The sequence below is a fragment of the Tympanuchus pallidicinctus genome, unplaced genomic scaffold (genome assembly GCF_026119805.1).
Source record: "Tympanuchus pallidicinctus isolate F22 unplaced genomic scaffold, pur_lepc_1.0 scaffold25, whole genome shotgun sequence".
NCBI classification, from domain to species: Eukaryota; Metazoa; Chordata; class Aves; order Galliformes; family Phasianidae; genus Tympanuchus; species Tympanuchus pallidicinctus.
In genome coordinates this window covers 8,872,739-8,896,978 of record NW_026294742.1, presented here as the reverse complement: position 1 = coordinate 8,896,978, position 24,240 = coordinate 8,872,739, and the positions used below count along the sequence as shown (strand labels likewise).

Genomic DNA, 24,240 nt, shown 5'->3' with positions numbered 1-24,240 from the left:
GAGCCCAGCCAGCCCTGGGCACCCAGCAACACTGCCAGGGCATCACTGTTCCTCAATGACAGCAATATGTTTTTGGAGAGCAGACTGCAAAAAAATGGGCGTAATTGCGTGTGTTCTGAAGGTCACTTCTGCAATTCCTTTAGGCTGAAGTTAATTGCTAGCAGTACTGATTTGCTAGGCAGGCCATTGTTGTTTGCTTTTCAGGGTGCCACTACTGCTTATTTTTCATGAACTAAGGCAAAGTTGTCTGCTGTTTCATGGCTCTGTAAGAGAATCACAGAATCACAAGGTTGGAAAGGACCTGTGAGATCATCCAGTCCAGCCAAGAGATAAATGTGACTGAAGAATTGTCCCAAATACAGAGTTAGAGCCCACCAAATCAGCATGCACTGAATTCATTTATTTACGTATTTCCTACTGGTGTGGTTTGAATAGCTTGGAGATGCTCGAAATATCTCTGTGTAGGGATCTGAAAGAGTGGATCTAGAAGTGTAATTTGGATCCCATTCAAATCAATGATTCCCCTCCCTTTCTTCCTGCATAACAAAATATAAAGCAAACCCACCCCCGGTGCCCATACAGCCTGGCTGACTGCTCACGGCGATGGTTATCCCTTGCTGTGTGCTTCACGAGGCCAGGGATGGGCACTAAGAAAAGCGCTTTGCTGGTTCAGTGTTTTGGGTAACTAAGTTTGCAGGTAGAGTCAGATCAGCTCTGGTTTTGCTCCGGCTCTGAACTGGACCGAGTCCCTGCTTTAGTGTCACTGCTGTGTGACGCTGTTACAAATGCTGAGCATGTTTCCTCCGCAAAAGAGTTGCAACAGATGTTGATACAGTTTTAAGGGTGATGCTCGTCTTGTGTAAGAGCTAGTGGAGGTCCTGCTGTTAAAATGTAACTCTCTACTTGTAAAGTGTAATTATCATCTTCCGAAGGGAGAGCTGCTTGTGATTCACTGTCTTAGTGCTTTTACAGGAATGAATTCCTCAAGGGTAGGTGAGGATACGTTGCTCCCTGCCTGACATTTTTGATAGTAAAATGGCATGGATCCTAACGGTTGGCTTTAACAAGTCACTGTCTGTAATTAAGTCTGACATTTGTTTCTGTTTAAATCTTGGATATATGAGAAATCTGAAGGAGAAAAAAAAAGCTGTTTATACCTCCGACTTTCAAAGCAGGCTTACATTTTGCCATTAGGGTGAAAATTACGTTGGTGGTTTGGCTGCTCTGCAGCGTGCAGGGCCCTCCCTCAGCAGGCAGACTTGCATTCGCTTGCAGTCGCATGAGTTCAGCTGATTTTAGCACAGTTGGAGAAGTGATTTTCAGATGTGCATTAGAAGTTAGCACGCTCCTAGGCTTGATGTCAGCCTCAGGTTGGATTATGCTGATGCTTTTACCTTGTTTACAGTGCAGTTATTTCAGGGAAGTGCAGCAAACTCACACCCTGAAGCATCAAGTCTTTAAACTTACGCTGGGGGTTTCTCCTGGTTTTGATGTCCCTGTGGATATTTTTTATAGACAGAGCAGTAGAAAAAAATGAAGCCGGGTGAGTGAGAAATTGCAGTGAAAGGCTCCAATGATTTTAAGGTGAAAAGCACAAATAATGGTTTTTAAAAAGCTGAGTGGAAGTTCTGCTTAGGATGGAATAGCTGGTTTTGTAGAGCTTTCAGGTGAGCTCTGTGCCAGGCTTATGGTGCTGTACTTTTAATAACCGGGCAGCTGTCTGAAATGTGAAATAATGACTTTCTGAGCAGACACCTTCATTTTACACTTACACTGGAACAGCATTTATGTTCTGGAAGCATCTATTGTAGTTTTGTAGATCAAGAAGGCGCTTTTATAAATCTCTTAATGCAAAGTACAGCATGGCTCATACAAAAAGAGTTGGAGGCCTTGTTTATCCCTTATTTTGTTTACTCCAGCACGTCCTGGTGCTTTATGAGCCTCAAAGGAAATCATTGCTGACTTGTTTTTAGATTTTGTGTTGCTACAACTGGACGCATTGCTGTTAACACAAGCAGCAAGACCAGACTTCCAAGGCAGATCTGTAATACGTGAGATTTCTATTTTTTTTGCTCTGCCCTGTTGCAGTAGGAGAACATTGCCAAGTGGTGTGTGCTGTCTGCTGGCCTTCGAGAGGGGCCATCCTCCTGGATTTCCTGGAACCTGGACAAGCTCTGGCTGCTGCATCGCAGTGCCAGCAAAGCTGGAGGCTCCAACTTCCAGCTGTTTGCCTGAGGACTCTGATGTATTTATTTAACTGCATAAACTGTCCCTGTCAGAAACAGATTGTAGGTTATAGCTGCTCTAAGTGTGAAATGGTTCAAGCTGGACAAGCTTCCTTTCAGTTTTGAGGAGCTGCAGTCAGCGGGGGGTTTTTATCTGGGATCTCTCAGCAAAACAGGGGTAACTGTGTGCTGCCATCCCTCCTTCCTTCTGTGACCGGGAAATTGTTGGTTGTATTTTGCAGCAACATGAACCGTGAAGACCGAAATGTGCTGCGAATGAAAGAAAGGGAAAGGCGAAATCAGGAAATCCAGCAGGGTGAAGAAGCCTTTCCGCCCAACTCTCCTCTCTTTGCTGAACCCTACAAAGTTGTGAGTTCATTTTACAAATGCTTTTTCTTTTTGGTAGCAGAAATTGTATGGAAATATGTACTTCAAGTCTATTTTCATCTGAAATGTTTTTAGGTTGGCACCTTAACCAGTGTTTAAACGAGTATTTGGTCTGACTGGCAGATTTGGACTAATGCTTATGAAGCAGGCACTGTTTTGAAGTGAGGAAAGGGATAATGAGGCAGTATAATGTTTTTTTCTTAAAAAAGCTTTATTTTGCTTCTTCTGTGGTCATTCAAGTGGAACTATTTAAGGTTTTTATTACATAGTTCAAAACTCACTTTGAAAACAAAACCATTCCCTTATCACAGTTTTGTTTGCAAGAGGTCAAACATTGCAACTGAAGTCTTTTCTCCCACAGGAGGAAAGCTGTGAGGTGGTTGTTTGATTCCTGTCCTCCCTTTACTGTGCACGATAACTAAATCCCACAAGTATGAAGCTTACTAAAGCTGGTTGGGATTCAGTGAAACTGATTTGGAGGGCAAAAAAGAAACAATGCAAAGAACCCCGACTGGTTTTTCAGGAAAGAACTCCTATAACTGTGTTGGCAACAAAAGTTATTCCAGTATAAATAGGAATTAAAACTTACATAAGTGAGTGGAGAGGTGTAGCTGATATTATTTTACTACCAAGTAAAACTTTATATGACCAATGCATCATAGACCTTACGGTGACGGTGCCTACAGTTCTTAAAATCTTGCATGCAGCCCACCAATACATTCTTTGAAGCACTAGTTAGTGTTGTTTCAGCTATTCCTGGTTAACTTTAAGTGATGCTGTATGGAATTGCTACTTAAAGTCCCTGTTGAAACTTGGCTGGAGGCCCAGAATTTGGCTGCAGATTAAATAAATGCACTTTCTTTGGCCCGAATAAGAATTAGTATATAAGAATATAACAAAACTGAGTTTATGAAGTGCTCTGTCCACTTATTTGAAGTCAGCTGTAATTCCCTGCATATGCCTTTCAGGGAAAAGAGAGAATTTTGAGGGAGAAAAAGATGGAGAGAGAAGAATTGCATTACTGTGGTTGGTTGGGGAGAATTGGTTTGCTGTGACTGTTTGTGGGGCTTTAAGATACGGGGATCTTTGGATCGTTTCAGTCGTATTTTTCACTTGTGTGACTACTTGCTTTTGCCTGTTTCCTTTACCTTCTAATGCATGGGACTAAAAACTCTATTGACCGTGTAGATTTTTAACAGCAGCTTCATTTTTTAGAGAATAAGTATGAATTGGGCATCAGTCAAAAACAGTGAAGTTCATTCAGCTTTCTTCCTGTAAACTGTCAAAATAAGTGGAAAGTATTTCAGAGTATTTTGTTCCTGTTCCTTCCCTTCTGCACCTGTACGAGTTTTGTAGTTATTTTCTATGGACAGATGTTTTCTCAGTGTCTGCTAAGACAGTGGTAATTAGGGGTGGATCTCTATTGAAGATCTTATTTGATATATGCAGTTAAGAGCAGTTTTAAAGGGGCATTTATGCAGAAGAACACGTGGAAGTGATGTTTTATGTGCTAATGGCAGTTCTTTCATTCAGCCCATGGTAGTCTTTGGTAAATAGATACAGCTGACATTTGAGTGTGCTTCCTTTCTCCTGCCTCTGTAAAAACCAATACTTTCAGTAATGCTTTTCTTTGAGTTTTGTGTCCTGGGTATTTTTGTGTCTTCCCAGACTGAAGGATGAATTTTCTTCACAGATACTTTTAGGCCATGTGAAATAAGATGAGAAAATGATAGCTGGGCAAAGTGGCATTTAGTGTTAAACTTGATCAAAGATTGTAGTAGAATTGTCAGTTACTTCTTTGTTAGAAGCAGACAGGTGTTACTGCTTTTTAAATTAGTTGGCTTTTCAACATTGAAGAATTCAACAGAGAATTCAAACAGAGAAAACAAGGATTAATGAAAAAAAAATTAAAGATCAGAAACAGACTTTGAAAATAAATGTCTTCCAATTTTCAGACAGGCAAATAGAGAAATAACTCGGTAGTACTGGTGGCCCTTATGGTGAGTTTCTGTCAACGGGAAGTTGGGCAGGTTATCTGCCATCTTTCTGAGCTGGGGTTGGTGTACACCAGTGCTGTGCTCATCATATTAAAAGGTTTTAGAACATGGGACTTAATGATGGGGGAATCTCTGTTCCTTACATGGCTCTTATGGGTATTATGGATATCTGTGGGCACTCAGTGCCCACCAGGAGCGACAGCTTTGCCCATGAACAGAGGTGGGGAAGGTGGAAAATGCCTATGTGATTTTTCGGTAATTAGAGATCAGAAGTGCTGCTGAGGTACATCTTTTCTGTATGCCACGGGGTGTGAAATTACTGCTTAGAGAACAAAACCTGGGAATCAGAAACACTAGCAAAGAAAGGCTTGGATGCTAGCCACGATCTTAGCCTTGAAATTTAGATTAACTACAGTAGTTGTCAAGTCAATTAACTGAAAATGAAATTGTGACTTTAAAGCTGTGTTTTGCATTTGCATTTTCTTTAATGATTTTCACAGACCAGCAAAGAAGACAAATTATCAAGTCGCATTCAGAGCATGCTTGGTAATTATGATGAAATGGATGATCTTATAGGAGATAGATCGCTACCAAAGCTTGTTGGAATTCCCAAACCTACTGTACCATCAACAGCAGATGAAAAATCAAACCAAAGTTTCTTTGGTGATCAGAGACATAATACTAGTTCGCATCAGAGTAGCAAATGGACTCCTGTAGGACCAGCACCCAGCACTTCCTCACAATCTCAGAAACGGTCCTCGGGTTTACAGAGCGGCCACAGCAGTCAGCGTGGCAGTGGCAATAACACTAGCAGCAGTGGCCAGAGGCACGACCGTGACTCGTACAGCAGCAGCAGCAGTCGCAAAAAAAGCCAGCATGGATCAGAACACTCCAAATCCCGTTCTTCCAGCCCTGGGAAACCACCTGCTGTTTCTTCATTAAGCTCCAGCCATTCGAGATCTCATGGAAGCGATCATCACAGCAAAGAACATCAACGCTCCAAGTCTCCCCGGGATCCGGATGCCAACTGGGACTCTCCTTCACGAGTGCCCTCATTTTCAAGTGGGCAGCACTCTAACCAGTCTTTTCCGCCTTCGCTCATGTCCAAGTCCAGTTCAATGTTACAGAAACCCACTGCTTATGTAAGGCCAATGGATGGGCAGGAATCCATGGAACCAAAGTTGTCCTCCGAACACTACAGTAGTCAGACTCACAGCAGCGGTGTGAACGAGCTGAAGCCTAGCAGCAAGGCACATCTGACCAAGCTGAAAATACCTTCTCAACCACTCGATGTAAGTTGTTATTTACTGGGTTCTTGAACGTGAATCCCTTTGGGCTGGGATTTTCCAGCTTCTTTAAAATCTCAATAAACTTTGTTTACAGTAAATTTTATATTTTATTAAGTAAAGCATCTTAAACTTTCGCAGTGAAGACCTGTATTGTCACTGGGAAATGCACAAGTGCTTCTTCTGTACAGACATTGTGATTTTTGTTAAGCAAAACCTATGAGATGCACTGAGAAAGGCTAACCAAACCCAGACTGACAAGTTTTCCTGGAGTACTTTAAATTATAGTCAGAAGTTGGTAGAATAGTAGGATACTCCCAACTATTTTGACAACCCGTATGCGTGTATTGTCTTTATGGTGGGCCATGTTGTCTTAGACAGGTGATGCTATCTCCCTGTCCCAGATTTTCATGTGAAGAATGTAATAATTTATAGATAGCTTTGCCTAAGCAAAATAAGCTAACCCTAAAGCATGCCAAACTGACAGAGGTTCAGGCTTCTCATCAGGTATGCTGAATACTGTTGGGCACTGACATTGACTATAGCTCACATACAAATTGAGTGCCTTACTTAATAATAAAATGTCATTGCATCTTGTACTGTTTGAATTGTGGCTAGAAAGAGAAAACAAGAAAACATTTGTGCCTGGAATTTCAATGAAGAGCAAAATAAGATTGAGAAAACAGGTAAGGAGAGCTGGAAAGTGAATTACTTCCATATTCTGAAAGACTTCATGTGCTAACGGTGAGGCAGTAAAACATGCAGTAACTTTGCTTCCTTTCTGTTGTAGTGTCAGGGATGCAAAAGATTTACAGTTTCACAGTTATTGCTGTTTCTAGTTTCATGCTGTCATCTATGTTCTACTTCATAATGCAGTTTGCCTTATTGCACATTCGTGGTCATCCATGTGAGTTCAGCTGTTACACAGCCGTGTCTTCCCAGGGATGATTGAAAGCTATGATTTTTTTCCCTCTCTCAGTTTTTAATATCCCTGACTGCTTAAGATCACTTTAACTGTCAAGTGAAAAGTAAGAGATCGTTGTGGCAGTTTCATAGGCCTGATGTATTTGCTTTTCATAACTGGTTGTGACTCATCCTGTAAAAATCTGAGTCTAGCTGATATTAAAATTAATGTTGCTGAAAAGAATTAACAAGATCTGTTTGTATTTCTGTAGAATCTAGATGAATCATGATAAGGACCGAAGTTTATTTTTAACTGCTTCATACCCCTGGGATCTTTTAGAGAAAATCTGCTTTAGGAGACATTAATCTTGAGTTTTGATTTCTAGGCATCAGCATCTGGTGATGTGAGCTGCGTGGATGAAATTCTGAAAGTAAGTTCTCTGTGCTTTTGTTCATAACTCATTTGTTGAATACACAAACGTTACTAAGGAGGTGGAAAGTACTCTGCACTGGATTAGTCCTTTCAAATTGGTTTGACTGCAAGTCATTACAGGAGGACTCCTCAGTTAATCCTCTGAAGCAGGTAGACTGGGGAACACTGGAAGCAGAACTGTGCATGCTGGGCATGCTCATCTCCTGGAGATCCTCATTGAATTGCTTTTCTTCTATCCCAACCCTCTGCTGTTTTCCCCAGAATTAACCATTTCTTCCACCAAACTAGAGTCCTTACATTCCAGTATAATTTAGGTTGTAATAATTTTTTTCTACCCAGCAGCAGACCCTTCTTTTCTACCTGTGTTATTTTCTCAAATCTTTTTATTCCTCGTGTGACCCCTGCTCTTATGTCTGGTATCACAAAGGTATCATTGGATGCTCCACGAGCATTTGAGTAACTTATTTGCTCTGATCTTCAGTACTCCACAGTTATTGGAGATGCTCTGAGCGAACACAAGATACTTTCTTTCTGGCTTCAGGCTTTTGATTTTCACTTTTGTCTTCCAAATTTCTGTGCTTCCCTTTTCCAGGTTTCTTCTTTTTACCCTTTGTCTCACATTCACTCTTCACAGCCTGATGTGATCAGACTTCAGTTTCTGTTCAGGCAAACCAATTTCACTGATTTGTGCTTTTCTTGTTTTGTTGCTATGTCTAATCTGTTTTCATGGGTAGAAATATTTTTGTGCAAAATCTCCATTATATGTTTGGGAAATTAAGATTTGAGTGTAAAGTTTAGTGAATTATGAACAGTGATATGAACATTGAAAGGTAGTTACCATTCAAATCAGGGTTGTAACTTGAAATCTTTGTGCTTTTGCTTTGCTGATAGCTGTTTTTTTTTTTTGTTCTGGTTACAGGAGATGACCCATTCTTGGCCTCCTCCACTGACTGCTATTCATACACCATGCAAAACTGAACCATCAAAATTTCCTTTTCCAACGAAGGTCAGTATTGTGGTCAAATACTGAATGCTGTTAAAAGATGAGCTCCTGTTAATGGTCAAGATTTTGGAACTCTTTTAAATTGAATTCTGTATAGTTCTGTGTTTGTTTCTGCACCTTGAATCTCTTTATCTTACTTCACAGCATTGCCATTCTTACAAAGAATGTCATTTTCTTTCCTCTGGTTTACACACGCAGAGTGGTTTGCAAAGATGATATGGGGTAGCTTTCCTTCAAATATGAAAATTAGTTTCATAAATTTAAACCATATTTAAGATAATTGTGAAGTTTTAAAATGCCATAGAGCTTTTTTCTCTGTTGGAGAAAACACTTTGCACTGTTGTGTGCAGAAGCAAGCATTGCTTACCTCTATCTGGCAAGCAGTGGTAAATGCTAAGAAATGTAAATGTACTTTTCTGCTTAAACTGAACTTTCCTCATAATTTTGAGGTCCCTTAATAGTGCTATTAGATGTTAAATTTTTCAACTACGAAGGAAAAAGTTAAGTTTTCAAATCAGACACTTGCTAAAGGAATTCTGAGATCACTTACCCTGAAAGATGCCCTCCTAGCATCCCATGTGCTTAGTAACTACTGAAGTGTTTCAGCTGTTACTTTTTGCTGCTGTTGGCAGTCTGGGCATATTTCCAGGAGACCTGCTGAGCTGACACCTCTGAGGAAGGGGCTCTCATTCTCAGCTCTCAGCTGCCTGCTCCCCCCCAGGGCTGGATCTTGCATCCTCAGCAGCAGTGCTTTCAGTCAGACTGGCATCAGCGATGGTTTGCCTTGAAATGCTGCTCTGTAATCTGAAGTATTTTGTTGGCTGATGAGTGTTCAGGGGAGACAGTTGTGGGTAGTGACTTGAGCAAGCACAGTTTGGTTTGAGGTAGCTGACTAATATATGAAATCATGTTTTGCTTCCTGTATCTACTGATTAACAGCAGTTGATTTAACTTGAGAATATAATTCTTCTCAAGACTCAACGTATCTCCAAAATGGGTTGCTAATGTGGCATGATGCCATCTTGCAGAAGTTATGATGGTCGCCTTTTAAAAGTTGCCTTCCTAACCATGAAGGCTCCACTTTTCCTGACCAGTCTGCTGATTTTTAGCACCATTTAACTGCTCTGTGTTTCCTGTTAGATCCAAATTGTTTCCCAAACCATTCAGTGAAGTACTTCTTAAAAATTTTCTTCCCAAGATCTCTAATGAAATCTGTCAAAGCAGATTGTGCTGTTACACAAATGCTTTGACATCAACTTTCTAGTCTTCATACCATAAAGATGTTTTTGAATTTATTTTCCCATTTGAAAACCCCATCTAAACCCCAATGTAAGCAGGTTGAATTACTCTTTATAACAATCTAATTTGAAAAGAAAGGTGTTCTGTCATTTTGATTGGTTGGCCGTAAGTAAATGTTCTCGTGAGTCCTTTGTAACATTTTCCTCAGGGTGGGAGAAATGTTGAAGCTGGTTGATTTACCCAGGAGAGCAGTGGGTGAATGCAGCTTTCCAAAAGGCTCCAGCTGCAGCTCATGGTTGTTTTTTGGCCAAAGGTTCCAGGCTGTGTTGTAAGTGCACATCCACCAGACTCCCACAGACTGGTGGGAGGTTAAATGCTTCTGTTACTGCCACTCCTGAACAGCCCAGAGCTACGGGCAGCTCTGTGTCAGCAGCCTCTGTCACCAGCGTTCTTCTCTCGGTGCCTCTTTGACTTGGGGAGGGAAAGAAGGTGTGCAGAAATACAGAAGCCTCTGCGCTGCAGAGAGGAACAACATGAGATTGCACAGCCTTGTTGACGTCTGAACACAAAAGGAGGCTGTGTTTTTCCTTTTGAATCTGTTGACATGGATTGTGTTTCTTCACTAAGTTTGCAAAAAATTCCATTTATGGCTGCTCCGCGTCTTTCGACTTTTTGCCAGCTTTTTTATTTTGTGGCTGCACATCTTAGCCATGGAACTTTGTCAAATTCTCTATTTCCAAAGCCTGTAATTTCCTCTGCCTTCTCCCCTCTGTCATTCTTGGCAGTGGGATTTCTCAGAAATTCCAGCAAGTTAGTGAGCCATAGGCTTCTACAGCCCAGACCCGGAACAGAACGCAGAGAGCTGAACACAGCACTGGTTCACTTTAATCAAGCCACACTGTTCTAGAAAATCTCATTCTCTTTAATATTCGATTTATTTACAGGTTAGAATGCTGCAGCATTTCACAGCATTCCTTTTGTGTGCAGAAGTCTGGTACGCTTTGCCTGCACGTAGAAAATTAGGCTCATTTTGGTGGACGGGTGGATTTTATGTGTAAGATTGCTGGCATCAGATCCTTTTCCCTGTGTGCAGAGTATTTGCAGGGACCCAACATCCTGGCTGGGGCCTGTCTGCATTACTATAAATATATTCTGTAATTATCAGGAAGTCTTTGAATCAGAAGATAAAACTTTATGAAAATAGGTCGTGAAAAGTTTTACGAGTGCTGTGAAAAACAGATTCCTGACTCTTGATAAAAATGTTATCTCATGACCTAACACTCCATAATTTTATCCTACGTAAGTCTTTGTAAAGCTATGGGCTCCCAGTCAAAAACTCCAGAGCAGGAGGACTGGCGTGTTTGTAAAACACATCCAGAAGTGCAGCTGTTTCTTGGTGGGTGGAAGCTTTCCATCGGGAAGCAGGCAGGTGACAGCACTGCCAGCTGTTGTGGCTGCGTACCTGAGCTGGGAGCTGCAGAATCTCTGCAGAGGTTTGCTCACTCTGTGCCCTGTGCTGAAGGAGCTGTGAAGGCAGTGGTCGGTTGTTGATGCCTTGTAATCCAGAACTTTCTTCTGAGAAGCAGAAGTGAGGTCTGACCTGGTTGTCAGGCGTTAAATGGAGATGGGTCCTGTTCACCACAGCCTGCGCTACAGCCAAACCAGGAGTGTACAGATAAGCATTATATACCCAACTGCCATTCTCATCCCACCACCATTTTGTGGCAGAGTACAAGCAATGATTTTGTTACCTGGTGAAGTGTGTCCCACCTGACTGCAGCAGCCTGCTGTGCTTTTGTGAAAAGCATGTCCTTCCTTTAAAATGTTCTTGATTTCTTCTTCCTCAAGAAATTGGACTTGAAAAAATACATATTTCTGTTTGTTTCTATATTAATCTGTGAGTTTCTGAAAGACATATTTATTCAAAGACAAAATAGATGACGAGTTATTTGGAAGAAGTTGCACATTTAAACATAACACCTCGTTAAAGTGCTCTTAACTGGAATAAAGCCTTAGAAATAGGAGGCTGGCGGAGGTGAGCACTGAGGCAGACACTTTGCAGAATTTATGCTATGTATGCTGGTGAGAACAGTGCCAGTTATTCATCCCGTGCTCAGCACAGTACAGGTGTGCTGCATGTGGGGCATTTTGATTACTATAGGGTCTTTTTTTACTTATGTTTTATCAGTCTTATCTACTTGTCTAAGTTGACAGGAAAAAGGAAACTGAGGAATCATGCTTGCACTCATTGAACCTATGTGTAAGATAAGAATCAGTTTGTATTCTGAAGAGAGCATGGCTTTTGCTTTCTGTTGAAGTAAGATGACTTTTCTATAACTTGATCTTGACTTTGCAGTTTAAACATAGGTTAATGTCTCTTCTTTCAGTTAGTAAAATGAGGGGCATTTGAAACATCTTAAAGTCCTCTAAAAGGTTTTGTTTTTGAGAAAATTGCATTCTTTCTCTTTACCACTGACAAAATGCTCATTCAGGTCATTATTTCAACTGCTGCCACTTTTGAAATAAAAATGTTAAAGGAAGTTAGATATATGTAGGTATGCCTTGCCGTGTGGAGCTTTTGTGTGTTTATAAAGTTACATTTGGAAATGGCATATGTAACTGCATCGCATCACTGGGCTGCCTGTTTCAGAAGACTGCTGTGCAGCTGCGCCCCAAACCCCTACAATTCACTGTCACCATCAGCTTGGTGAACTGACTCAAATATTCTCAGCTTTAATGCATAAGGTCAGCATTTGTCCTCATTTTAAAAGGAGGTCAGGAAGGTCCTATTTTAAAATGGCACACTAGCTTAGAAGTAGGTTTTTGGTGCCCTCTGTGTATTTGTTTATTAAAAAAAAGTGTTTAATGTTTCAGTGTTTGATAATGTAATGTGTTCCAGGAGGCAGAACTGGGTTTTGTGGAACAGGAATACCAAAGATCGAGCCAGCGCTAGAATTGGCAGGGCTTTATCTTTCAAGGCTGGATTCATAGACAGCAAATCCATTATACATCCAGGCAGGTATTTATCACTGTCTATTGGCTTTTGTACAGCCGGGTTGCCCAGTTACATGAGGATCTGGCCGTTCACCAAAGACAGAGGGGTGAAGGTGAGAAAGGGAAGATAGGGCTTGCAGAAGTTACGCAGTGTTTCTGGAGTTTCAGGTATGGTGTATGACAACTGCACGTGGCCCGTCTTCAAAGCAAGCAGGCAGGTACAGATGGCTCAGTGGGACACATGAGCTGAGGATGAGGAATCTCAGGTGCTCTTCCCATGTGCTTGCTGCTCTGCCACAGCTGGTGAAGGCAGCTGGGGCCCAGATAAAGGCTCTGTGTTTCTGGTTGGTTGTTACTGCTGGGTTTTGTTTTCAGCATGTTGGTTTTTCTTTGGGATTAGGTGTTGGTTTTGTATTGTTGTTTTTTATAAAGGATGGGTGCCATCCTTTAAAGTCAGAACAATAGCTGGATTATGGCATGATTTTTGATATGTTAAAATTCCCTTTGAAAAAACTCCTGTGATCTTTTATTCCCTTAGGAGTCTCAACAGTCCAGTTTTGGCACTGGAGAACAGAGTAAGTACATTAAACTTCCTTTCCTATGTGCTGTGTTTTTGTTATGATTGAGTATTCTTAGCACCCCTTAAGAGAATGAGACTCCAGGCTGGAAAAGGAATGGACCGTATGTGAAGATTGTCTGTACTTTCTCAAGACCTACAAAACAAGCACTTGATTTTATTTGTGGCTTCTTTGAGAACTGGAAAGTTAATTACTACTGTGTAACTCCCTCATAACTTGTGAAAAAGGGAAAAAAAAAAAGTATTGAATCTTTAATTTGTTGTTATTTTTTGAGAATAAGCTTCCTTGGTTGATTCGATTGAAAATAGCTGAGTGTGAAAACAGAACAACCACAGAGAAAACCCCTGGGCACATTGGAAAGCAACAGAGCGCATGTGTTTATATTTTAATAGAAAAAGCACAATGCATTTTCTCCTTTTTCTTGTCCACTTTCACTTTGTGGATGTAAAAATCAAAGAAAACTGATCGAGGACTGAAGTTGGGTTGCTAACGTTCTTGAGTGCATTATCCCAGAATGTATTTCCACATGTTAGACAAATAGGCCTTTTATTCCTATTTGACTGGATCTTCATTTTGAACATTGCTGAAATGAAGCATTTTACCAGGTAGCATATCTGGCAGAACTGAATTAGATTTGTGCTGCTGCCTTCCAGCAGCCCTACCGGTCCCTGTCAAAGCGATTAAACAGATTAAATAGTAAAAGCAGAATGGTTTATTCTTAGGTATTCACAAGCAGCTTAATCTAAACACCTAATACACTGGGGAATTAGGAAAACAAATTAAGACTTAATTCCATGAAGCTAGCCAATAGATTTAAATTCTGGAAACAACTGGCCTTTAGGTATGTAATCAGAGATAAAAGCACAGAGCCATTTCTCAGCTCCTCTTTCCATTTTCTGTGAGGCTTCTAACAACCTCAAGTCTTGTTCTGTTGCACTATGCTTATTAGTAATATACTAGAACTAAAGAACGGGGAAGGAAAAAGAAGACAAACTGAGAAGCAGGTTGTATCAATCTGTGTTCTGACTGTAGGATTTGGTTTATGAGTTTGCTTTTTGGATTTAAAGACTTCTCATTCACTAAAAAGCTGGGTAGGAATGCTGAAACAGATAGAAAAGTTGATAGGCTGATTGATCTCCTGTACTCAGCACGCAGAAGGTAACAGAATAATTTTCGTGGAATGGTTTGGGTTCTAAGGGACCTAAGATCCCATCCAGTTCCAAGCCTCCCACCAGACCAGGCTGCCCAAGCCCCATCCAGCCCAGCCTCAGGCACCTCCAGGGATGGGGCACCCACAGCTCTCTGGCAGCAGTGCCAGGGCCTCCCCACGCTCTGACTAAGGAATTTCTTCCTAATGTCTAATCTAGACCTCTTCTACTTTAGGAGAGTCGCTTCTATCCTACCTCGATAGAAGCAGAACAGTTTTTCACACCTTCAGAAACAAATTAAGCACGTTGTTGGCTTAGACAGCAATGATTTAAAAAAGCCTTCTAGATTTTCTTGATTGAAGTGGTTGTTTCTCTTGGCATTCTGTCTCTGCTCCGCTCACTTGGTCCATCTGTGAGCGGCTGCACCTGATGTCAGCTGGTCCCTCTTTCTCCTGTTCGCTTGGCCATTCTCGAGTTTGTTTAGCTGAGCCTGTTTACTTCTGGCTGCTTTGGAGTGACCGTTTTGCTGTCTGGGTTTAAGAGTGTACAGCTTTTTTTTCTTCTTCCTTCTAGAACGATATAATCCTTCATCAAAAACATCCAATGGCCATCAATCCAAATCGTAAGTAGCAGTTGAGAAGACGTTTCTCAAATAATAGTCAAATTTAAATGTAACTGTTTCTTTAACAGAACGTGTCAGTTCTTGCACACTCTTTGTCATGCTTGCACTTAACTGACAGGGGAAAAAAAAAGCTGTTTTCAAGCCATTTTCAGGGACAGTAGTGCAAATATGGTGCGTTGGTGTGAGGAACAAACGCACTGTGCCTTCCTTCCATTTCCCTGCCCTCTTGTCAGCCATAGGATGCTGAGCAGGACTTTGGCCTTAGGAACTGGCTTGCGAACTGGAAAGGTATCAGCATGTAAGAATGGGCAGGATGGGGCAGGATTTACCAAGCACGTGCACTGCTAAGCTGTCAGTTGGAAGCAGCTTGTTGCAGTTGCACAAATAGGATGAGGAACTGTTCTGTTATTAGAGAAGACGGTAAATTAAGTTTGGGCTCCAGTTAAATTTGTACTACTCGTTCACTGGGTGACTGACAGGCATTTTTATTAGTTGTGTACACAGACCTAACATTATGCTTCATTAATCATACATCAGAAAGAAAAAATAAAAAGCAGCAGGAAGATTCTAACTGTACTCTGCCTTATTCATACCTGAAAGTTGATTATATACTGTTTAAATACAACTTCCAAACAAAAATGTCCACACCAGCTGATGGAATGTTTATTGAAAGCAATTGTGGAATTTGGAGGTCTGGTATTCTAAGTTAATACTTGCTGTGATGCAGTTACAAAATGAAGTTTATCTTTTCTGCTTGTCTGTGTACATTTCTCAGTATTAATAAGATGAAATAACATGTGATATATGAGAAGGAAATGGAAAATAATTGAGGACTAGTTTGTTTAGTTATTTATTATAGACATAGTCAGTTTCCTGAAAACACGAGGTTTCAGATGTTTATACACGGCCCCTTCAATAAGTGGTAGCAATAGGAGTTCATCATTTGGCTTTGCTTTTGTTATAGCTGTGTAATCCTCTATGAAAGAGCTGTGCTGGTTCCAGAACAGGAGGATGCAGGAGGATGCAAGAAATAGAGTTAGCACTGAATGTTAGTTGAAGTGAGGTGCATGGGAAGAGGGATGAGAAGATGTTTGCTGTGCCAATAGAATTTCTGATAAATTGACTGTGCTCTGTTCAAAAAGCATTAACAGTGAGATAATTGCATCTTTTGATAAGGGTAGCAGCAGAAAATAGATATGGAACTAGATTCTTGAGGTTGGTGTTTCTTTTCAGACTATAAAAGCAGCTGTACTGTGAAAGTGGGAACTATTCTAATCCTTTCTTATCTTCTTTCTCCAGATGCGAATCGAACCAGACAGAGTAAGATGTTTTATTTTTGTAATAAAGGTGTTTTTAAATAAGCACAAATACCCCACTATCTTTTCACTGTGTTCCTGTACTTCAGTATCACGAAATAGCTTGTGTATGGATGATGAGGATAAATAAGAGTAATTATACCAAAACTGACCTTGTAGAACTGTTGGGTTTTTGCCACTAGACAGGAAGCAGTCGCAAGTCTTACATTTCTTAATTCAGTGTGAAACAGTATTCTTGGCCATTGTGTACACAGATGTTTTGGCTCCTCCTGCATTAGTAAAACGTGTCAGAATTCCTTTCTAAACTTAAAAGAATGAACAAAGGAATCAAAGCATTACAGTCCATAGTTTTCTTTTCTTTTTTTTTTTTTTTAAAGAATGACTTAATTTGCCATTCTCAAACGTTAAATGTTTTAAATGGTAACTTGTGGATTTCACCCACACACCCAGCTCTGTAATATAAACAGTAACTTGTTGGAATATAGAAGAATGCTTTGAATGTAATTAAGGTACATGGAAAAACTTGTCTCACTTTCTCCCTTTTACTTACTTAGTATGTTGAAAGATGACTTAAAACTTAGCAGTAGTGAAGACAGCGATGGAGAGCAGGTATGTTCATGGGAGACCCAAGTTCCAGAAAAATATACTAAGTGCATTGACAGTTTGTTACTTCAGCAGTGTTCAGTAATCCAACAGCAAACTGAGCAGCTTAAGAGCAGGATTTGCAATTGAGATACAAAACACAGTTAGCAAGTCTTCAAACAGACTTCACGTATTCTAAAATGCAAATCTGGGGAAAGTCATCTGTTTTGTGAGAACAGTACATTTGTACCTGCAGAGTCATGCTTTGATTTCAGATGGGCTTCCTCTGAATGTGAAATGGAAAAACAGAGTCCATTCCAAACACACACATGATGGGCTGCCACTTAGAGAGCCCATCGTGTTCTGCTGTGCTGGCTAAAAAGTGCATGGCATGCATGGTTCCATGCAGCAACCGGCTGGGGTGAGAGCTGCTGTGTGTGCCTCTTACTCCCAGGTTGTATCAGTAACCAGGAGTCTAGAAGCTCCTTTATTTTTGTCATCTCTTTTTTCCTCTTTGTTGGTATTAATTTTGTGCAACTCCAGCCAGAGGCATTCAGCATGCTGAATAAAACACACCTGTTGAATTTATGCTATCCAGCAGGAGTCCACACTACTTTTTTTGCTGTTCTCAGTTCTGCTGTTTGGTATTTTTTCACATGGAAAACTTGAAGATAGTGCGTTTCGTTGGTTAACTGCTAGGACATGGGACATTTCTGGAACAGCACGCTAAGAATTTGATCATCTGGCTCTAAAACATGGTATGGGGGAGTGGAGAAAATAGGAAATCTCAGAACTACTGTCAGAATAGAGAGGGTTCTGAGATGACACATTTGTGCTAAAAGCTTGGATAAAAGAACTCTGATTTATTTTTCCTTCTATACCAGGAAAAGGCAGGCAAATTTAAACTTCTGTATTTCTGAATACTGAAACGCTCTGAACACTCTTCAGGCTAAATATTTAAAATCTTTAAGACTTTAAATCAACACTTTGCAGCATAATTGCATATGTGCAACTCTGAAATAGCTTCCAGAAGCCTCACGCTCTGTTTAATTGCAGGACTGTGATAAGACAGTGCCAAGGAGCACACCTGGAAGGTAGGCATTCCTTTACTTTCTGTGCTGCAATCCACCCGTAGTGATGTTTGGTCCAGTCAGCACTCCTGGCTTGATCTCCTTTCTAAAATCAGTGTCTGTTGTTTGTCTTTGATTAGAACAGAAGGTGATTAGAGTTTAATCAGTGGCTAAATGACACATATTCTGCAAATTGTACTGACATCATTGCGAAGGGGGAGGGGAACAAGGTGCTCAGCTGCGTTGAATTCTTTAGCAAATGGTAGTTAAAATATTACGTTCTATTCTCCCTAATGGAAGAACTTCCAGGATGCCTTTACGTGCACTGAGTAACGTTGGTTTATTTTTCTTCCCTTTTGTTTTCAGTAGTTCTGAACCTTCACAGCATAACAGTGAAGGAGCAGATAATTCAAGAGATGACTCGAGCAGCCATAGTGGATCTGAAAGCAGTTCAGGATCTGACTCTGAAAGTGAAAGCAGTTCCAGTGATAGTGAAGCTAATGAACCGTCACAGAGTGCATCCCCTGAGGTAGGATTTGTCACACTTTTGGGCATTGATCCTGAGTTTTGAAAGCAAAAAAAAAAAAAAGAACATGTTCTCAGTCTCTATTTTTAACAAGAACTTCATCTGTCAAGTGTAGAATTATCTGCATTCGTTCAATATTCTTTTGCTAAAGTACCTGTAATTGGATATGACAGTGATGTTTTTTATGAGCACATATTCGTTACTTGAGGTGATTTTGAGCATAGTTATCTCTTGGAGTGCAGAAGTAAGATATGGGAGCAGCAGCTTAAAAACCAGTAGTTTAAGTCTGGAAAGCCGTGGCAGCAAGTGCTTCCTGTAGATTGCAGCTCCTCTGGTTGAAGGAAGAGGGAGACCTGCTATTTGCAATTATATGCATTTTTCATTAGTTAATGACCTCAGGTGCACCTCTTGCTTTGGCTTGCAGCATAGTACAGCTGCAGAAAGGATGGAAGCCATGTGAAACACTGCATCTAACAGAGCTTTTTTAAAATTTCTTTTTAGCCAGAGCCACCGCCAACAAACAAGTGGCAGCTGGATAACTGGTTGAACAAAGTTAATTCACATAAAGTGTCACCAGCTTCTTCCGTGGACAGCAATATCCCATCCTCACAAGGCTACAAAAAAGAGGGACGGGATCAGGGAGCAGGAAGTGGGTATGCTGATCAGAGTGGATCCAAGGACTCGATTTCTTCAACGCCAGGGCGAGATTCCAAACCCACCCAGAAGGGCTCAGAGAGCAGTCGTGGCAGGCAGAAATCACCTGCCCAGAGTGACAGCTCAACACAGAGGAGGACTGTGGGTAAAAAGCAGCCCAAGAAAGCAGAAAAGACATCTGTTGAAGAGCCTAGAGGAGGTCTTAAAATAGAAAGTGAAACCCCAGTAGACATGGCAACAAACATACCTTCGAACAGGCATAAGGCAGCCACTAAAGGTTCCAGAAAGCCTAATATAAAGAAAGAGCCCAAATCTTCCCCTCGGCCTACAGCAGAGAAAAAGAAATACAAGGCTTCAAGCAAATCTGCCCAGAAATCCAGGGAATTCATAGAAACAGATACCTCATCCTCTGATTCAGATGAAAATGAAAGCCTGCCTCCTTCATCACAAACACCCAAATACTCCGAGAGCAATAGGACTCCTGTTAAATCTTCCATGGAGGAGGATGACAGCTTTTTTCGGCAAAGAATGTTCTCTCCTATGGAAGAGAAAGAGCTTCTTTCACCACTCAGCGATCCTGATGAAAGGTACCCACTTATCGTGAAGATTGACCTGAGCCTCTTATCAAGAATACCAGGGAAGCCTTACAAGGATGCTGATGTGCCCAAAGTGGAAAAGAAAAATGTGCCAGAGAAGCATGCAAGAGAATCCCAGAAGCAGCCTTCAGACAAAGGTTCTACGAAAGGCAAAAGGAAACATAAACAGGTAATAATACTGTAAATAAAATTTTGCCTGTTATCTTAGCCTTCTAGTGTCTCATTACAGGGGTGAAGCATATGGCCCAGTAACCTATGTCATACCTCACTGTAGTGGCTCGGCAATTTAGGAGATGACTTTGTCTACCTATTTTGTGTAGAAAAAATGGATAATTCCTGTGCCATTATAATAGGGAATATTGGAGTTTTCGTTTGGAGTGATGTGTGAAAGGCAGCAGGTTGTGCCTTTAGGTGTGTTGGCACTGTAGCTTCAGTTCCTGGAGGTAGAACAGACTGTATACCCTGTAAACCCTTTGACTTCAGGATTGGGTTTATGTAAAAATCTGGTCTTCAGCATTTCTGGGAGACTTAAAGACTATTAAGGTTTCTAGCATTCATAAGATACCTGTGTTTGACTCCCCAGTATAAAATCTGATTTTGTACCAAAACCTTTGGCAGATTTTCCTGGTATTTCATAGTGATGTGCTTGTTGTCAAACAACTTGAGACTGCCACTTTTCAGATATTTGATACAAGCTAGAAGCTTCAGGGAAGGTTTTTGTGGCCTGTACGAATTTTGTTCACTGCAGGATGCCCACTGAATTAAATCTGTTAAATATGAAAAATTACTGTATCTGTGAAGCTTTAAATGTAGACAGTTATTTGGATGTGTTTCTTGTTTGCTATTCAGAATGAGGATGAAAACAGAGCCAGTGAAAGCAAGAAAACGAAACTGGAAGAAAAAGCTCCATCAGGACACAAGACTTCTAGCAGTAGGGAGTGAGTATCTTGCCTGTCTGCAGCTGTGAAGGCTCAGGGTGATCAAAGAGAAGACTGATGTCCATCTCCACCTCTTCCTTACCTTCTTCCCCTCTCTCTTCAACAAAATGTCTCCTTATTATTAATCAGTGGGTAACATTTGGTGGCTTGTTTCTTCAGACTGATTTTTTTTTGAAGTTTCCATTCGTTGTTGGTGGAAATTCATTTCTGTAACCAGAAACATTGACCAAATAAACCCTACCATGAAGGGTTCACCTTTGATATACTATTTCAGATCAAACAACTGACAGCTGGTGTAATTACACCATGGAAAAAAAATTCTCTACAGTGAATATTTGTTGAATTACTAATGTGTGAGAAGCTGCAGCTTCTGGCTGCAGATGCCAGAAGTCTCTCTGAGTTAAATGCTTTCTTTGTATTTGTTAGGAAACGTAGAAAAAATGGATGCTCGTCTGTCGTGTTTTTTTCCTTTACTCCTAATATTTTTTTGGTTGCCAGTGTGATTATCTGAAAGGCACTTGGTTAAATGCGACAGCGTGGTTTTTAAAAACTGTGTATAAATAGTTATTTCATGAGCTGTTCTCTGTGGAAAGGGGAGCCAGAATTAGCAACTGGAGTCCTCAGCAATCAAGGTAAGACTGTACCAAAGGCTAATGGCTTCTAGAGAGCAGTTATCTGGGCCATCTTTTTTCTGAGCTGTCAGGCTGACTCGTCTGCAATAGACAGACTGGCGCTAACGCTGGCAGTCGTTTCTGACTTTACAAGTGTTGGGGTGTTTTAAGAACTGTTGAGGGATGTGGTTTTATGGTTCCAACTTGCCTTCTGCGTTTTCAGGTCAGAACAGATAAAATGGTGAAAACTAGTTCAATCTGGCTGCGTGACGTTTTGTTACTGTGGAGATTATTCTCTTCCTCTGAATCTGTCTTGCTACGGTCAACATTGAAAATCTTGGTGGGTTTTTTTTGGGGGGGAAAGGAGGAAAGCTTAAATGGAGAAGGGTGTGAGTCTGATTTAAAAGAAAAAAAAAAAAAAGCAATATTGGATTTTTTGTTTATTTCTATTTTGAAAAATAAAAATCAAAACTGAACGTATTCATTTTGTCCAGGTCTTTAAAACCAAGTGCTGTTAAAGAGAAGGATTTACTGCCATCTCCTGCTGCCTCAGTCCTTCAGAAGGATTCCAAACAAGAGCACGGGTCCCGGAAGAGGACAGTCAGTCAGTCATCATCCTTGAAGTCCAGCACCAATGTTAGTAAGGACAGCAGCAGTGGCAGTAAAAGCAGCTCATCTTCTAAACAGAAGAAGATGGAGGGAAAAGGTTCTGGCAGTGCTAAAGAAACAAAGGTAAAGGGCCTGTTCTGTGAATGCCTTGAACTTATTTCTTGGCTTTGCAGTTTGTGCGCAGTGTCATCTAAATAATTTGCAGTTGAAGATGAAATGTAATTAGTTTCAGATTTGCCTTGTTTCATGCCGTGGTGCTTAAGACTCTAAATTGGAAAAAAACTTGGGAGGGATTGTCAAATACTGATGTTTATTCCTACCAAGTATTTGTGTTAATTACTAAAGTGAATTTAGTCATCCTTTGATGACAGATGCTGCTTATTTGCTGTTCAATTTGGTAACGAGAAATATCACTACAAATCTGTTTACCCAGAGTGAACAATGAGGTTACTCTTATGTTGCTGGAGCAAGTACAGATCTTGTCCTCATTTTAAGGAGAACAGGAGCTGAGCCTCTGCACAGTGCTGAGATGCAAAGCTGTGGCTCTTATTTTTCGTCCTAGGATTCTAGAAAGGTTCAGCTGATTCCAGCTCAGGAAGGCACAGGGCTCTCTGTGGTTAGAGTAGAGAAAACTGTTGAAAAGGTGATGCAGAAAATATTTTTGAATCAACTCAGATTAAGAACATGTTTAGTTGGTGGGTTTCAAAAGTATTACAGGGTGAAGAGACTGTAAGGTCATGAAATGTAATGTGCTTTTTCATTAGTATATAAACATGCCTTACTGGACAGAATTTAACTTGTGAGGACATCTGGGTATCTGTGTAGAGCAGTTTCTGTTGTATAGCCAGATTTGAGTGTAATATGCTGAAGTTGGATGGCTTTCACCCTTATCTTTGGGATTCCAAATATACCGTTTGTCTTTGAGTGCTATAAAGTGTTCAGGAAGGATAATTGATCTGGGGAGGAGTAAAGCAGCAAATGGCCATTAGCAATGGCAGAAAGTAGCTTAGTCATCAGGGTGGAGTTCATGCAATATTCAAACTGGGAGACCTGCTGGATTAATTTACGTGCCATTACTGTGAGATTTGAGAAACCTGGGAAGGTTGTGTGCATCGGTGTCTACACCTACAGGAAGCCTGTAGATAGCAGGTCTGCAGCATAGACTGCTGCTCTGGTCTTTCCTTATTCATCAGCACAGAACTGTCCCTAAACCAGCTGTTAACTTGTTTAATGTTTATCTTTTCATACTTTGAATATGCTTAGTCATGTCTTTTTTTAAAGTACTGTATTCTTCCTGTATTTCCCTGTGTGTTTTGGTGTGTTTTATGTTGCACTGGTGGAGAGGGCATTGCTGTGCAAGTGTAACGCCTTGCAACTTCGAGATCCTTCTGATTAGCAAGGATCTGATGAAGGCAGGTTATGAAATACTCTGTGTAGTTGGCCTTTGGTCATGATAAATCCAAAGGGCTGAAAGCACACTGAAGCTGGGAAGCTGCTTTATGGTGTTTAAGGACAGATTCATGTAGAATTCACAGGATGTTTTAGTGTCCCTTCTTTAGCCTGAAGTGTCACAATGAGCCATGTAAAATTAAGGGGAGCAAGGACAGCATGCTGTGAGGACAGCTGCTATTTCTCCTGAAGATGATGTTTCTGAAATACTAATCTTTTCAAGCCAGAGACATTCAGCAGTTCAGTGTTGAAAGACATGAGAAGTAATAAAAGTATATATAACCTCTTTGTTCAGAGTGGAAAATCAAGATTTAGCAGTATGGGAGATCTCCCAGTGTAGTAGGACTCAGCTTAATTATAGCCTCTGTGTCTTCCCTGTGCCAGCATGAGATGAAAGCCTCAGGGAAGCTGTGTTATTATATGGTGAATGGCAGCTAAAGCAGCTACAAAACTGACCTTCTTGCTTATAGAGTGTAAAGTCATGGGGAAAATGTATACATTAAATACCTTTTTGTCTTTAAAAAAAAAATTACTGACATTTCAGGAGAAGATTTTGAACAATTCATCGAGCTGCCCTCCTGTTTCTGCTCCATCTACAGAGAGCTCAAAGTCAAGAAGAGCAAAACTTGTTTTTGATGACAGGTAAGAAAGGCAGAGGATGCCTTTCCCTTTTTGGGGATGCTGATCTTGGAGCACAGCGAGCTCTCTGTGGAGAAGAGGGTTGTCCTGTTTGCTTCACAAAAGATGCTGAACACTAGTTTATGTTCTGGAGATCTGTGTATTGTTCCTGCAGCAGAGTGCTTCTCTGCCTGCTCTGTGCACCATTTACTTGGCACACAGTGCACTCCTAGAGGAGGAACTCCAACCTGCCCTGTGTGTTCCTGCAGTGCGTGGACCTAATGGTAGACTGACATATTCCAGGCTCGTCCTGTTTCTAGGTGTTGATGTATCCACTGCACCCTTTCAGAATATCACTACGGCCTCTCTGCCTGTTCTCTTTTAACAGAGCTGCTTCACCCATAGTGAGCAGTTGTTGTTTTTGGCAGCAGAGAGGAGCCTTCATTTTCGAATTGC

General features: G+C 40.9%; 1 protein-coding gene across 4 annotated transcripts in view; it reads left to right on the top strand.

Annotated features, from left to right (window-relative positions):
- Positions 1-24,240, top strand: part of AFF4 (ALF transcription elongation factor 4) — a 49,064-nt gene that overhangs the window by 14,432 nt on the left and 10,392 nt on the right. For 3 of the 4 annotated variants that reach the window (XM_052689946.1, XM_052689944.1, XM_052689943.1), the window contains 14 exons: positions 2,468-2,594; positions 5,110-5,901; positions 7,185-7,229; positions 8,151-8,237; positions 13,006-13,042; positions 14,767-14,815; positions 16,115-16,135; positions 16,686-16,740; positions 17,770-17,807; positions 18,150-18,312; positions 18,811-19,728; positions 20,409-20,497; positions 21,603-21,840; positions 23,711-23,808. In XM_052689946.1, coding sequence (XP_052545906.1) covers positions 2,472-2,594; positions 5,110-5,901; positions 7,185-7,229; positions 8,151-8,237; positions 13,006-13,042; positions 14,767-14,815; positions 16,115-16,135; positions 16,686-16,740; positions 17,770-17,807; positions 18,150-18,312; positions 18,811-19,728; positions 20,409-20,497; positions 21,603-21,840; positions 23,711-23,808 — 2,753 coding nt within the window. In that variant the 5' untranslated portion in view covers positions 2,468-2,471. The remainder of the gene's footprint in view (positions 1-2,467; positions 2,595-5,109; positions 5,902-7,184; positions 7,230-8,150; positions 8,238-13,005; positions 13,043-14,766; positions 14,816-16,114; positions 16,136-16,685; positions 16,741-17,769; positions 17,808-18,149; positions 18,313-18,810; positions 19,729-20,408; positions 20,498-21,602; positions 21,841-23,710; positions 23,809-24,240) is intronic. The other variant, XM_052689945.1, reaches the window with a different exon arrangement.